The sequence below is a fragment of the Dysidea avara genome, chromosome 8, assembly GCF_963678975.1.
Source record: "Dysidea avara chromosome 8, odDysAvar1.4, whole genome shotgun sequence".
Lineage (NCBI taxonomy): Eukaryota > Metazoa > Porifera > Demospongiae > Dictyoceratida > Dysideidae > Dysidea > Dysidea avara.
Window position 1 is genome coordinate 22,856,043 of NC_089279.1, and position 16,715 is coordinate 22,872,757.

At 39.2% G+C, this 16,715-nt stretch overlaps 1 protein-coding gene across 1 annotated transcript in view; it reads right to left on the bottom strand.

The window, feature by feature from the left end:
* The window catches only part of LOC136263148 (scavenger receptor cysteine-rich domain-containing group B protein-like), a 33,377-nt gene that overhangs the window by 7,603 nt on the left and 9,059 nt on the right, over nt 1–16,715 (bottom strand). Inside the window, exons 3-4 of the mRNA XM_066057648.1 lie at nt 4,685–5,020; nt 127–447 (exon numbers count right to left, since the gene is read on the bottom strand). Coding sequence (XP_065913720.1) covers nt 127–447; nt 4,685–5,020 — 657 coding nt within the window. The remainder of the gene's footprint in view (nt 1–126; nt 448–4,684; nt 5,021–16,715) is intronic.

Consider the following 16,715-nt stretch of genomic DNA (forward strand, 5'->3'; position numbering starts at 1 on the left):
ACACAAAAATTATCACACAGTTTGTGAATGCACAGAACTTCTAATACAGTAGTTTAAATATTCAGTACGTCCACAAATTTTAATCAATAACACTTAAAGATGTTATGGATATTCTAAACCACTTACCATCACAACGTATACCAGCTACTTCACCGCAATGATGTATATCAAATCCACTATGAGTACAGTTGGTCAGTCCAGTTTCTGATCCTGAACACTGCACGTTACTCAGCCAGATCCTACCTGATCCTTGCTGGTGAAAAGTATATGTATTGATTCCTAAATATGGAAGTCCCAGTTGATGACAAGCTACTATTCCATCATTTCTACTCCAAGAATCACTACAGATAGATCCCCACACATTGAGGTGACATATTTCTACTCGACCAATAGACTGATCTGTACCACTGACAAGACGGATATCACCCTCAACACAGCTTGTTCCATCTATAATGAAAAACAATAACTGTAGCTGTAAAACAGAAACGTAGCCTAGGAATTAATGTCCCTTTGTTACGAGTCATATAGTTATTATAATGCTACCAACAGTATACAGAGATGCTATTCATTGGACCAAGAGTAAATAATGGAAGAGAGAGTATCCAACTGCCATATACTGCATCAAAAATGAGCACGTCAAGTAGAGAAGCCATCCTGTAGTGCTTTCAAAGGCAGTGTTGAATGAAGTAATAAACACCTGCTAGCTCAGACTGTTTGAAGTGTCTGAGCTAGCAGGTGTTTTACTTCATTCAACACTGCCTTTGAAAGCACTACAGGATGGCTTCTCTACTTGACGTGCTCATTTTTGATGCAGTATATGGCAGTTGGATACTCTCTCTTCCATTATTTACTCTTGATTGGACTAAACTACTGGACTCACTGCTTATTTTCTGTAATGGGCCGGAAGCCGCTGTATCGTGCATATTCTTTACATTGGATGTATATACGTAGATTTTGTCCAATAATGTTGAAATAAGCAGGCAGATTTGTCCTGCTGTGTAGATATTAAACTTTCCTGGTGTAACTTATTATCTATACTAAAACAACCAAGCTGTGAAAAAAGGGTGTGGACCCCAAAAGGCCAGGTGAACAAAACAAGATGGTGGCCAAGAAATGGCTGTGATGGCAAAAATTCTAACATAAATAATCCATTGGTGACTGTTTTGGTATAGATATCACCTCTTTTTTTGTAATTGAATACCCCAAAGCTAACCATGCATGGCTTTGAAACTTCCTACATACTTGTCTTTTTTCTTTACTGCAAGATTGAAGAAAAGTGCATAATGTGATGCATAATTATTTGAATTATTTAAATTTTATACTGATCACATGAACTCTCCACATCCAGGTTGATCTGTTTGTAGCTGAATAATCTCTACTGGGTGACTTCTAACATAACTTAACACTCTACAGAGCAACTAATAAAGTAGCTGAACTCTCTACAGGGTGATTTGCTATGTACCTGGACTTGCTACATTGTGGATGAACTGAGTGACTTGTGTAGCTGAACTCTTTACAGGGTGACTTGCTTATCAGCTGAACCCTCTAGAGAGTGACTTGTTGTGTAGCTGAACTATCTATATACAGCGTGACTTGTTATTGTATAACTAGATCCTCTACAGGGGAGGGGGGGACTTGTTTGTAGCTGAACTCTCAGCAGGGTGACTTGTAGCTGAACTTTCTCCAGGGTAATTTGTTTGAATGTAGCTTAACTCTCTACAGGGTGACTTATTATGTAGGTAAACTTGCTACAGGGTGACTTGATTGTAGCTGAACTCTCTACATGGTAACTTAAAACACAGTTGCACTTTTCACAAGATGACTTAATGTAGCTGAACTCTCTACAGGGTGACTGGGTGACTTGAACCTTATAGAGGGTGACTTGCTGTATAGGTAAACTCTCTACAGGGTGATCTGTTTGTAGCTGAACACTCAGCAGGGTGACCTGAACTTTCTTCAGGGTGATTTGTAATCTACGGGTGACTTTTTAATCAGCTGAACTCTCTACAGTGTGACTTATTTGTATAGAGCTGAACTTTCAACTTGTTATACATGTAGCTGAATCCCTAAGGTCCATTGAGGACTATATACAGTAAATATGAGGAAAAATTGGTGATCAAAGAAATAAAAGAAGTGAAACAAGGTCTATAGACAGGTTTAGCAAGTAGGCGTGGTCACCATGTGTAATGTGAAAAATCACGTGAATAATTCGTTTGCCATTTTTGTAGGGCAAAAAATGTGAAGCTTGACATGAGTGAATGAGTGTTCAAACTGCTATCCAGCAGTTGTGCTATTGGATTAAACGCTACGAGGAAATAAGGAAGGTGGAATTGCTCCTTAGAGAATTTGAGACTCGCTATCCAGCACTGGGAGAGCTGGTTTTTCATTGGGGTGAGCTATTAAACCGGCTCTGAGTGAAGCCAAATGAACAGCCACATCTGTATTGAATCAGGTAATGCTAGATTCTCAGCACGCAGCAGTTAGTCCCAGAAATAGAGCAATCTGTTTAAACCTTATTGAGGAAGTCTTCAACCACAGGAATCATTCCAGCGAAGCAGAATGTATAGATTATGTCAGTCAAACTAAACATCCAAGCTCCTACATACTGTAGAGGATAGCGATTTGGATAATCTACTGTAGACCAGTCACCATAGTCCAGGTTACTCTTTCAATCATGGAGAATCACAATAGCTATTCAGTTGTTGAAGCTTATCACATGAAGAATTCTATTCTAAGACTATCACAAGAATTCTGAAAGCAGAAACAATTAAAGCCAGGTTAACTGCATCAGACTCTTGTAAAAGGTAGGACAGGCAAAGTCAGCTACTCTCTAAGGTAGACATCAGTCAAGTACAATGGAAGATTGATCATGACCATGCATAGCTATGGAGTTTTCATTAACCTTAAATTCCAGGGTGATGGTGAATCTACTGTACCTTTACCTTGGTGCTAGCCCAATACTTTGCATGGAAGCTGTGATTTGTGCCAGGGAAAATTTATTAGAAAATGTCAGCCAAACTGCCAAAGTCTAATGATGTGGGACACAAATGTTCCCTCTCGCTTAGCTGCAACACCACTGATCCTTCCAGCATTTTATATGATAATGGATGCTTATACTGCTGTGTTAATTACCTAGTTAAACTGTAGTTGTTTTTTCTCTCAGTAGAATGTGATTTTTAACCAGAACAAAATGGACTGATGCATTCCTAGGATGAAAATAGATAATGATGCTGCATTATTTCTACATAGAATAACACTATCTGTGCTAAAATCAGCTCATCTACAGTATGTAGAGCTTGGATGTTCTGGTCACATTCCGCTTCAATGGCATTCCTGTGGTGTAATTTATTAAAGATTTCCACAATAAACAGATTACTCTACATCTGGCACTAACTGCTGCGTGCTAAGATCTAGCATTGACCTGATTCACAACAGAGTTTAGTGACTGTTAAAACTGTTCATTTGGCTCCACTCATGTACTCAGAGCCGGTTTAATAACTCACCCCAATGAAAAACCAGCTCTCCCAGTACTGGACAGCGAGTCTCAAATTCTCTAGGGAACAATTCCACCTTTCTTACTTCCTCGTAGCGTTTAATCCAATAGCACAACTGCTGGACGGCAGTATGAACACTCTTTCGCTCATGTCGAGCTTCAATATTTTTTGCCCTACAAAAATGGCGGACGAATTATTCATGTGATTTTTCACATTATGTAAGGTGACCACGCCTACTTGCTAAACCAGTCTATACTGAATAAATGTCTACTAGTATATCTTCAGGTGTAGGTGAACTCCCCTGTTTCACTATATCTTTGAACCCTAATCAAACTACTTTTTTTCTTGTACTTGTTTGTAACATTGTTGTGACTGGTGAACCTGTGCATATCGCATTATAAGAAAGAATGGCGCCAAGCTTATTTTGTTCCATCAGAATGCATACCCCAACTAGCAATCACAGAATGGCCATTATGCCAGGTTTTCAGCTATGTTCAGCCTGTTAAACTGCATTACAAAGGAACAACACTACAAGAAGGACCTCTGCAATAACTCCAGTCACAATGGAAAACTGTGGATAATTCATGGGGAAGCTATCACATGGCATGTACCATGAATTTACACCTTGCGCTTTTACAAAGGTAAATGGAAAACAAAGGAGGATACAGGTAAGTCCATGAAGTATGTACTCAAAAAAGCACCTACATACGTGATGACTAACAGTGAAAAAAATCATGCCTGTAGTCTTAGCCTTATCAAGTTACACTTGACTAAAAGGATCACTCAGTCAGGCAGTTAGTCAGGCAGAAAATTTCACTGAAAAATATTCTGTAGCAATCTATTGGAAGTATTTTAGGTCATACTGAAGGACTTTTGGGCCTGCTAACCAATACTACCAAGGTGCCATGAAGTTATTGTGAGGCTGCTTTTAGGGTGATATTTTTGGCTAGAAAACCCCAAACTTCCATAACTCCTAATCACAGTACTATTGTATTGTACTATCATACTGTACTATCGTATTGTATGGCACTGTAAATTCAGCCATTATTAACATTAAAACTTGGTCTAATATGTACAGCAAAATTATTAGGCTTAAAACAATTTCATTATGTCAAGTTAAGCATTTTATTGCACAAACTTTAATGTAAATGTCCAAATAATGTATTAAACTATTGGCCACTAGCACTTACTGTTGCAAACTAAACCAGCATCTTCATGATGAGCACAACTGTGTGCACCAAATCCATTATGGGTACAGTCAACTAGTTGAGATTCTGATCCTGCACATGACAAATTCTCCAACCAAATTTGTCCTCCTCCTTGTCCATAATATGCATTTGCAACAACTGATACATATGAAAGTCCCAATTGACAACAAGCAACAATGCCATCATTTGCACTCCATGAGTTATCACAGACAGTTCCCCATTCATTATTATGGCATACTTCAACACGTCCTTCAAAACTATCAGGACCATTTACAAGACGAATCTCTCCCTCAGTGCAGGTTATTTGAACAGGTTCAGCTAAAAAGAAAAGAAAATTTCTAAGGTTGTCAATGTGTGTGCATCTAAAATAATTGCAAATAATGTATGTGTAACACAGCTTTCAAACAGTCATAATAATCTAAGGCACACAGCAAGTATACAGCACAAGTGTAACAAAAATTATAGAAAGTTTACAAGCTAGTAGGAACCTGTGCCAAAAACAGCCCAGCTGTAAAAAGGTGAGGCCAAGAATGCACAAGTATGTGTTCATGGAGTAACTACAACCAAAAGACATGATATCAAAATCTGGCCAAGAAAGCATTTACAGTATAGGCACTTTTATGCATTTATTTTCTATATGCTTCACATTATCACATCCAGCTACTGTAGCTGTACATGTGTGCTTGCAATATACACAATACTACTGAGACGATAAAAGATGATTACACTGCATTGTTACCAAAATTAATTCAACTAAAAATTTACAATTGGTTTCTACTTGGCCATCTTTTTGCATAATAAAAAGATGGCCAAGTAGAAACCAATTGTAAATTTTTAGTTGAATTAATTTTGGTAACAATGCAGTGTAATCATCTTTTATCATCTCAGTAATATTGTTTATATTGCAAGCACACATGTACAGCTAGTTGGATGTGATAATGTGAAGCATATAGAAAATGAATGCATAAAAGTGTCTATACTGTAAATGCTTTCTTGGCCAGATTTTGATATCATGTCTTTTGGTTGTAGTTACTCCATGAACACATACTTGTGCATTCTTGGCCTCGCCTTTTTTTACAGCTGGGCTGTTTTTGGCACAGGATATCACTACTTTTTGTTGAATGGAGAACATACAGTTACTAAAGATTGGCTATTATTATTACATAGGAGACACTGCATGCATGCATACATAAAAACAGCTTCAGTATCAGATTAGCTACTGTAGCTAAATCAGTAGCAAAAGCTTCTCAAGTTCAGTGTTTAGAAGCGCTACTAAAAGTGACTTGCTAAGAGAAAACTCATTCAAACCGTTCAAAATTTCCCTCAATGACTCACGTGACATTTTGCGTGATGTTTCAGGTGAGAATAAGAACCGGGGATAGTGACAAAGTCGAGGCTACCATCTTAATGGTTCTTTCTGAAGCGGTGGGTTGGTGATATAACTAGTCTCTGTGCGTAACAAGTGGAGGCGAATCGGCTGCGAGTTGTTGCTGAATGTACAGTATGCCTCGGAATGGACATGAAGGCGCTGAATACATCACACTATTCTCCCAGCGAATTGTCGAGCCGGTAAGTTCGTGTATAAGTCATTGTAAACGGATATATAACTACCGTCGTAATTTTAGACAGGAATCCCCCACGCCATAGTAGCTTCCTGGGATTATATATCCATGCTTTTGTAGGCCAGATCCTTGCAGCTGCCTTGTTCTAGCTAGCAGCTGTGTGGGTCAGACCGCGAACAAGTTGAGCTGAACCCTAGTGAGAAAACAGCTAAAAATGAAAGAAGATTTTTTCTCAACATTTCAACCAACCAGATGGTTGGTGATGACAACGAAGCAGACAAATGCTTCCATCAACAGTTCAGGAAAGGCTATAAGGCTATATACTTTTGTGGCTTCCTCTAATGTATGGTGAAATCTTTGGCTATAAATAATGTGTCAGGCATTTGAATGATTAGCAAGTAAGTCAATACTACAAAACTAATAAGTTAATAATTTTGAGGGCTCAGTTCAATGCGTACATACAGTATACCATAATTACTATACATCAATCGATTGATGTGATGATAATATGTGCAGATCTGAGACAACCATGTACCCTACTATATAGTAACTGGGCAGATATATAGTAAGAGTTATGTATACTCTGATATAATTGTTGAGTGTTGTAGTTTGCCAATGGTCGAAGCTAAATTAACCATTTTAGATAGCTTTTGTGTTGTTGAAGGTGTCAGGCAAACTCCGGTTAGGGCCAGGCAATAAAAGATTATTTTTCAAAACAGGAGAGGAACATGCTTAGGCCCACAAGGTACAGGATTAATCTATTTACTCCGGTAATGCATCTATCAATGTATTGCCCCACTACCCCTCCCTTCGGGAATATATGGGGCTATAGTGGGCACAACCGAATGTTAAATGCCCCATGGTAGGGCAAACCTATTGTGTCAAATCCTCACCCATTGGCTCCAGTTGCAATGTGGGGATTTACTCGGGATTTGACATAGCGTAGAAAAAATACTTGGGTGCTTAATGAATGATTAGTGGGCAGCAGTTTCATATCAATTCTAGGGCTGAGCGATACTACCGCTTTAGTGATATATCGCGATATTTTGAAAGTATCGATATCGCGATATTTTGTTATTAACTATCGTGATACCATGCCTGTACATTACTGTCATTAAAAATCCATTTGTTATGCAGTACTTGGCTAAGAATCCTTGTAAATGATAAAGTCCACCCATCTGGTTTCCCCTGCAGAGAGGTGTGAACACTAGTGTTTTTCTAGTACAAGTATATTTCTCTAGTACAGTTCTAGTTCTAGTTCAGTTGCCAGAAATATTTTAAGTTAGTATTAGTTCTAGTATTCATTGTTTAAAACAATTTAGTTAGTATTAGTTCTAGTATACCTTGTTAGAAACAATAATAGTTTGTATTAGTTCTAGTATCCTTGGCTGAAACAATTTTAGTTAGTGTTATAGTACTTGCAATTTAGTAAGTATTAGTTATAGTACTGTAGTGATGCTAAGAATATATACTTATTCATTGCTTTTACGAATAAATGATCACTAACTAGGTGTAATAGAATTATCGTCCTATACCACTTTGAGAAATTATCTAATCAAAGGTTTAAGAAAACATCCTACCTAAACAATACACTTATTGTTTTCACATAAGAAGATCTCTCTTTCTAAGTTTTCATCTGTTGCATGGTTTTGTTTCTCTCTCCACCAGAAGAAATTATTCTTTCCACCAGGGCAGTGGTTGCTACAATGTCACAAGCCACTCGAGATAGTAATGGAAAGTTGCCTTTGTTCTTAATCATGCATCTTATACGTATGTTAATATGTACTTCAAAGTCAGGCTTTAACTTGATGTGCCAGATAGTCAGTTCACCAATCAGGCTCCTGCTAAATCTCAAATAACAGTTGCAGTAGTAGTTGCAGTACTAAAAGTTTTAGTTTAGTTCTAGTTGTTATAGACAATTAGGCCATTATTTTGCTGTTGTAGCTAATTAGCATTATTACGCATGCGCCCCTTTTTTTCTTGACACATTAATTAGAATAACATGGCGGTCAACACGCGTTTCGTTTCTTCGTTACATGGCGCCCAACGTGGGGCAGCCGAGTCCTGAATTCCTTGGTGCCGGGTGTGAATAGGCACCCCGAAAGGTAGTCCGTGTGTTTCGTATAGATTTGTTGTTCTCGGCTGTACTTGTAGAAAGATCCCAGCTGAGAGTACGCACCCAAGATCGCCGCCATGTCTGAACAGTTAGAAAGACTGAAGCAACGAAGAAAGGGCCACCGTGGAGTTGTAACCAGGTTGATAAAGGAAGCTGCTTCGTTGCTTGAAGGAGAAAGAGTTGAGAATTCTATCACTCGTTTACGTATTATCGACGAACAGTTAACAGAAAAGCTCAAGGTATTACGAGGTTTTGATGAAGATATGGTTACATTAATAGACGTGAAAGAAATCGAGAATGATGTGCTGGAGGCGGAAGCTATTGCTGATAAGGTTTCACAATTATGTGGCGAGATCAAAGCATATCTTAAGAAGCCCGATACGTTGCCAGTTGGTATGTCTACCAATGCTTCCGTTACAGAGACGAGCGAAATCACTCGAAGAAACACTCCAAGGTTAGATGAAAGTAGAGTTAGACCTAAGTTACCAAAGTTGTACCTGCCTAAATTTTCCGGAGAGGTAATTCATTTTCAGTCATTTTGGGAAAGCTTTACTTCTGCAGTACATCAAAATCCTGATTTATCAGTGATTGACAAGTTTAATTACCTCAAGGGACTTGTAGAAGGACCTGCGGCCAGTGCAATACAAGGACTCACACTGTCGGAAGGTAACTATGCAGCAGCTTTGGAGTTGCTAAAGGAACGATTTGGGAAGAAACAAAACATCATCGCAGCCCACATGGAAGAACTTGTGAAACTACCTAACTGTAATGGAGATAAAGCTGTTCAGATTCGTTTAGTGTACGACAAAATTAATGTGAATGTCCGAGCACTTGAAGCGTTAGGAATTGCCCGTGAACAATATGGTTGTTTATTGATCCCTGTGATAATGACCAAGTTACCATACAACATCCGTCTACAGATAGCTCGACTTACAAAGAGGGATGTATGGGTTGTGGATGAACTCTTGGAGGTAATAAAGAATGAAGTTGAAGCCAGGGAAATGAGTGAGAGCATGAAATTTTTTGATACCAGAAATATGGACCAGCAAAAGAGATTGCCACCGCCCACTGCAGCTTCCTTACTAGTGCAAGAGGATAAGTCGAAGCGTAAGGTGCAATGTATATTTTGCAAAGCTGAACATTATTCAGCCAGCTGTGAAAAGATAAATACTATTTCAGGAAGGGTGGCAGTATTGAAAAGAGAAGGTCGTTGTTTTCTTTGTTTGAGTAATGGTCACCGTGTTTCTGAATGTTCTGTGAATAGGCGATGTCGTAAGTGCGGAAGGAAGCACCATCAGTCCCTGTGTGAACAGAATATTGCTCCAGAGCCACCCAAAGAGGCCAGTGGTACCACCGAAGGAAGTGACACCTCCACACCCAAAGTAACCACAGTAGCAAGGTGCAAGAATGAAGTTTTACTACAGACTACTCGCACTTTTGCCTACACAGCAAATAGTGATTTAGTACCTGTGAGAATACTGATGGATGCTGGAAGTCAGCGCTCATATCTGTCTAATGAGCTAAAGATGAGGCTGAAATTGAAACCCCTGAAACAAGAAACTTTGACGGTGAACACATTCGGAAGTGAAGAGTTCAATAAGAAAAAATGTGACTTGGTTAAAGTTAGACTGCAAGCAAAGCAAGGCAAGGATGTAGAGATTACAGCACTAAGCTACCATGCCATCTGTTCACCATTGCAAATACCTGTCCAGCCACAGCAATATTCCCACTTACAAGAATTAGACCTAGCAGATACAAGTGCTTCCAAGCATTCGTCTGACAAAGTTGATATGCTCATTGGATCAGATTTCTATTGGGATATTGTCACTGGAGACATTAAACGTGGAAATGAAGGGCCAACTGCTGTGAGTAGCAAGTTTGGATGGCTTCTATCTGGACCAGTCAATGCAGGAAACAAAGAAGTGAATTATGCATTGTCTAATTTGGTAATAGAAGGAGTTGGTTCACTCAGTGAACAGTGTAGTGACCAAGATTTGAGTAATGACTTGCACCGTTTCTGGGAGACCGAGTCAATCGGTATAGCTGAAGAAACCCAGACGGCTTCCATGAGTTCTTTGTTTGTTGATTTGAAATATGATTGGATCCTGGGCAGATACCAGGTCACTCTTCCTTGGAAAACAGATTTCAGACCTCAAGGCAATGGTTATGAAATATCCATGGCTAGACTCAATCAGTTAAGAAGCAAGTTACAAAGGGATAAATCTCTATTTCAACAGTATGACGCAACTTTCAAGATGCAGGTACAGGATGGTATTATAGAGCATATCCCTAGCAAAACATACCAAGATGGCTGTTATTTTTTACCTCACCATGCTGTCATAAAGACTGACAGAGAGACCACCAAATTGAGAATTGTCTTTGATGCATCAGCCAAAGCCAACAAAACATCACTTTCATTAAATGACTGCTTAGAGAAAGGACCAAATGGGATACCGCACATATTTAATTTACTCTTGAACTTTCGAAGTCACCCAATTGGTCTTACTGCTGACATAGAAAAGGCATTCCATCAAATTGTCATAGACCCAAAGGATCGTGATGCTCTGAGATTTTTGTGGATTGATGACATTTTGAAGCCAAGGCCCGAGGTAATACAATACCGATTTTGTCGACTAGTATTTGGTTTAACACCTAGTCCAGCAATTTTGACAGAAACAATCCAATACCACTTGACCCGTTTTCTGCTTAAGGAACCAGAGATGGCAGAATTACTGTCACAGTCTTTTTATGTAGATGATCTCATCTGTGGTGTGCAAAATGAAGAACAAGGAATCCATACATATGAGAAGGCCAGACAACTCATGGCAAGTGGAGGATTCAACCTCCGCAAGTGGAGAACCAATTCAGAGTCCTTACAGCAAAAAATTGATTCCACAGATAATACCACAATTCCAAGTGAAGTTGAAGGTGTTAAGATACTTGGTCTTACCTGGGATACAAAAACAGATGATTTCCACTTCAGTTTTAAAGATGTCATGATGTTTGCCAAGTCATTACCACCTACTAAGCGGTCAGTCTTGAAGACATCCTCTAAATTGTTTGATCCGCTAGGACTCTTTAGTCCAATTATCATTGCAGCCAAGATTCTGTTCCAGATTTTGTGTAAGGACAAGGTGGATTGGGACCAAACGTTAACTGAACCATCATTAACTAAGTGGGAGCAGTTTACAAATTACCTAGACGTGATGTCACAGATAAACGTCCCAAGATATTATCACATCAGAGAGCTGACGCCTGCCACATTGGAAATTCATGGATTTAGTGATGCCTCAGAAAAGGCCTATGCAGCAGTCGTTTATTTGAGGTCTGCTTATAATGATGGAACGGTGAGTACATGTGTAATGGCATCAAAAACCCGTGTTGCACCTATAAAAGGGCAAACCATACCTAAGCTAGAATTGTTGGGAGCTACCATACTTTCTCGTTTGGTCAATACTATCTTGAAGTCTCTGCCTATAAGGCCACAAGTATACTGTTGGACAGACTCAATGACAGTGTTGTGCTGGATCAAAAACCACCGCCATTGGAAGCAGTACGTACAGATTCGAGTAGCAGAGATACGCCAGTTTACGGGAGAGAACTGGAGATTTTGCCCAGGATTGAAGAATCCAGCAGACATACCATCCAGATCGTGTACAGCTAGTGAGCTGATATCCAATGAGCTATGGTGGAATGGTCCAAATTTTTTGAAACAAGATCCTGACAAGTGGCCTGATCACCCCACACAATATGAATGTACAGCGGCTAGTGCAGAATTAGTGAAGAACTCACCAGTCATAGTACACTCGATGGTATCAGTTGCAGAAGACAGAGATGCAGTTTTAAATCTTGAAGCCATATTTGACCTGAAAAGGTACAATTCTAAGCTTAAACTGTTAAGAGTGACGGGAACTGTGTTGAAATTTGCCAACTTGTTGAAATCTAAAAACGGAACAGAAGTATCAAAAGATTTGAATGGTGAGGAATTGAGAGAGGCTGAGAACCTATGGATCAGATCAATACAGAAGAACTCCTTCCCAGAAGAGCACAAACAATTACAGAAGGGTAAGACAGTTACCTACAAGAGGCAATTCCAATTGTTTTTAAGTGATCAGAAATTTATCCGTTGTAAAGGACACTTAGGTAATGCAAACCTATCAGAAACTATGAAGTACCCAGTATTGTTACCAACAAAACACTACTTTACTGAGCTGTTAATTAGAGAGAGTCACAAATTAGTGCATCACAATGGTGTTTCAGAGACATTGGCTTCCTTACGTGAACATTACTGGATTTTCAGAGGCCGTGAAGCTGTAAAGAAGATTATAAGACGATGTAATGTATGCAGACGTTATGAAGGTAGACCATACTCCAGACCACAGATACCTGATCTTCCAACTGAGCGAGTAAGTGAAGACCCACCCTTCAACAATATAGGGGTAGATTTTGCTGGACCTTTGTATGTTCGGAGTGGTGCAGGGACACAGAGTAGTAAGGCATACATTTGTTTATTTACGTGTGCCTCCACTCGAGCATTGCATTTAGAGGTTACTGATGGCATGACATCTACCACTTTCTTGTTAGCTTTCAGACGTTTTTGTAGCAGGAGAGGAGTACCATCACTTGTTATGTCAGATAATGCAAAAACGTTTAAGCATTGTGCTAAGGAAGTGATGAAGGTGGTACGATCAGAAGAAGTCCATCAACACCTGACAAACAAACAGATCCGATGGATGTTTATTGCAGAGAAGGCCCCCTGGTGGGGGGGATTTTGGGAGAGAATGGTTAGAAGTGTGAAACGTTGCTTGAGGAAGGTCGTGGGAAAATCCACTTTAAGGTTTGATGAGTTGGTGACAACTGTTACAGAAATAGAGGCAACACTGAACAATAGACCCTTGACCTACGTGCAGGATGATGAGGAAGGTGTGTCCTATGCTCTAACCCCAGCTAGTTTAGTCTATGGACGAAGGTTAGCTACTACACCCAGTGGATGTCAATTTGAGGTTTCAAGTACTAACAAAACACTGACTAAACGAGCGAAACACCAATTTCGTGTGCTGAACAGTTTTACTCGACAATGGCAGAAAGATTATCTGTTAAGCTTACAAGAACGAAGAGCAATCAAGACACCTAATGACAATGCTAGGAGGATACAAGTTGGAGATATTGTGATACTAAAAGAAGACGGAACAGCCAAATGTTTGTGGAAATTAGCTAAGGTGACTGAAACACTAGAAGGACGAGATGGAAAGGTTAGATCAGCAAAGATTCAGGCACTAAGCAAGGAGAAAGTCATCAATCTAAGGCGTCCAATACAGCATTTGATACCGTTAGAAGCAGATGTTTGACTGGTTGTGATTATCTTTTATGTTCGTGTAACTTTTTGATTTCGCGGGGTAATCAAACCCCCCCCCCCCCCCCCCCGGGAATGTTATAGACAATTAGGCCATTATTTTGCTGTTGTAGCTAATTAGCATTATTACGCATGCGCCCCTTTTTTTCTTGACACATTAATTAGAATAACATGGCGGTCAACACGCGTTTCGTTTCTTCGTTACACTAGTATCGGTACTATAAAGCCATTAATTTTAGTTTAGTTCTTGTTAAAAAACTTAAAAACAATACTTTTCTAGTATAGTTCCAGTTTTTTAAATAGATTGTAATGCAATTATAGTTTAGTTCCAGTTCCTAGAACTAAAAAGAAAAGGCTGTACTAAAACTACTTTTAGTTCTAATTCTACTATACTAGAAAAACACTAGTGAACACCATACATAACAACCTCAAAGCATGTGTTACAATAACTGTTACTGTAAACAAGGATGATAGTGGCTAGTTTGCTATCACCTATAATGACTTCCTGCAAGAATGCTGAGCAATAAGCTATGTGGCACCAGCTATGATTGACTTATTTGTAAGTATCGTGAACTATTCAGTATCGTGAATAGTGACTTTAGTATCGATCGTGATACTAAAATGGCAGTATCGCTCAGCCCTAGTCAATTCCCCTGTAAAACCCCACTTACATCCAAGGGGGGTGGTGGGGCAACACATTGGTAGGTACATAATGAGTTTGCATCATAAACCTTGTGTTAAAATTTAGGCTGTCTTGCTTTTGTTGTGCTTATAGCAGCTAATGTGCTTATTCTCAAACAAGGACTGGAGAAACTACTAATTGTCTTCTACCTTTATCTATCAACTAGATCACTGCTGGTTATAAAATTTCCTTTGTTGTTGTAACTTGTTTACCATTATGCTATAACCGTTAGTCATCAACTGCTACCAGCTTCAGTATGCTGAATAATACATCTTGGGAATGACTATGTGGGATGCCCACTTTAATGTATATAAAATGATGTGATGCTCATGTTGTATAGGTGTTAGTCACACTGTTTTATCTGCTGTCTCCTCCCATACAAGACCTGCCTCAATCTGATCAACCCAAGGAACCTACATAGAACCTCCTGACCATAAAGACTTTTGTAAAGTACACTGGTTGAAGTCCAACTACAACATGTGGTGAGTATAATTGGAATGTTGGTGTATGTGTGTAGTGCATATTAGTTGTGGGACAATGGCAGGGTCCTGGATTTGAAGAACTGGCCCAGACACATACTCAGCTTGAATAACAATATGTACACACATATGCTACACACACACTATACATATTTGACATGTTAGTCTGACTATATGATTACATGTTTTTAGTTAGCTGTGCCTTACCATAATAGCTACTGTATCCCTTTCTGTAAGTGCAGGGTGGATACTGATGTTGTGACCGTTGGCGGGTGAATTTATGGTCAATGGACAAATCATGCAAATGGTGAAGAAAGATTAACATGTGGTACCAAGACCCCACTGCACTCTTGGTGGACTTCATAGCCAAACGCTAGTGTATCTGGCTTCTTGTGCTATTGTAGTCATTGTTTTTTTATTTTATGGGATCATCATAATGTAAACGTTTACTATTACAGTATATTCATGCTATCATTAAAGAGTTTCTATAATTGTGGGTGGTTGCATGAGGATCTAACAAGTGCTGTGACTGAAAGGTGATGCGCTGATGCTGGCTTTTAGTGAACACTGAAGTTTCACCGGCACTGAAAGGCTGAGGCGGGATTAGAGACGTGCACGGGTAATGTAGCTGTAAATTACTTCAACTGTATCCCAACACTAGTACTACAGCGAGTATGAAACAGCTATATGCCGGTAGGGCCCTGCATGGGGGAGTAACGCTATAACGAGTCAGTGGAGGCATACCGTAGTGAATTTAAAACAAATCAGTGACTGGACTCAAAATTAAACCCGGAGGTGACAGCACAGTGTTCATCAAATCAGCCAGCTCACTATGGCTAATTAACTTGCCCACTTCCACGCTGCTTGGGAATCAAGGCGGGCGCCTCACACCTCGACGTCATGGCGGCAAGTTTGAATCTTCAAAGAGCACAAAAGTGATCTCATAAACTAACGAACAACTTTTAGCGAATTAAATGTACAGATACATTGTGTAAAAAGCCCCTGATAACCGCAGCCTTTTTACAATACGACTTCATGGTTGAAAGAAAATTGCCCCAATGGGATGTGATGACGAAGAAAATGAAAAAAAGAACGATGCACATTTGAATAAATAATTTAAAATTAATGCATTGTAAATGGGTGGGCGATGGAACAAACTACTCCAACAATTCGTCTGACTTTTCGTGTGGTAGTTACTCATAATACAAAGGTTACATTCCTACTGGTTTCGAGGTGGAATCTTTTAGTAAGGCTGAGATTTCGCCATGCGGATTTTAAAAGATTGCATAATCGATCTCTCATGTAAATGACTCACAGTAGTGGTGGCGTGTTTATTATTGTGGACGCACGCTTTGTGCTTTTCTTGGCCTCGCGACTCACTACCGTGAGTCTTGATCACTGTATAATATAAGTGTTTAAACAAGGAAGAGCATTACCTGATGTACAAATTTAATCTATTACCATATACGTACATATTTAGCAATAGACCAGCATAACTGCACTGTTAAAACTGCTTAAAGGTGTGACTAAAACAATCAAAATTTAGCACCTATACATAGGTGCTACCATAGTATTTTTAGGTGTTACCATAAAAGCATGAATTAATTTAGTACTTCAGGTAATGATTCCCTTTGTTTGTAATAATCCATACTAGCTTGAGAATTTTTATTATAGGTTAACTCCAGAGTTGCAGTCACTACTAACTAGTTACTGGTTACATTCACCCCATGTAACTAGTTTTAGTTAGTTAGTGTACTTTCTGTCCAAAGTGGCCTGTGATTTACATTACTAGTTGCATCATGTACCCCAAATATTAATTAC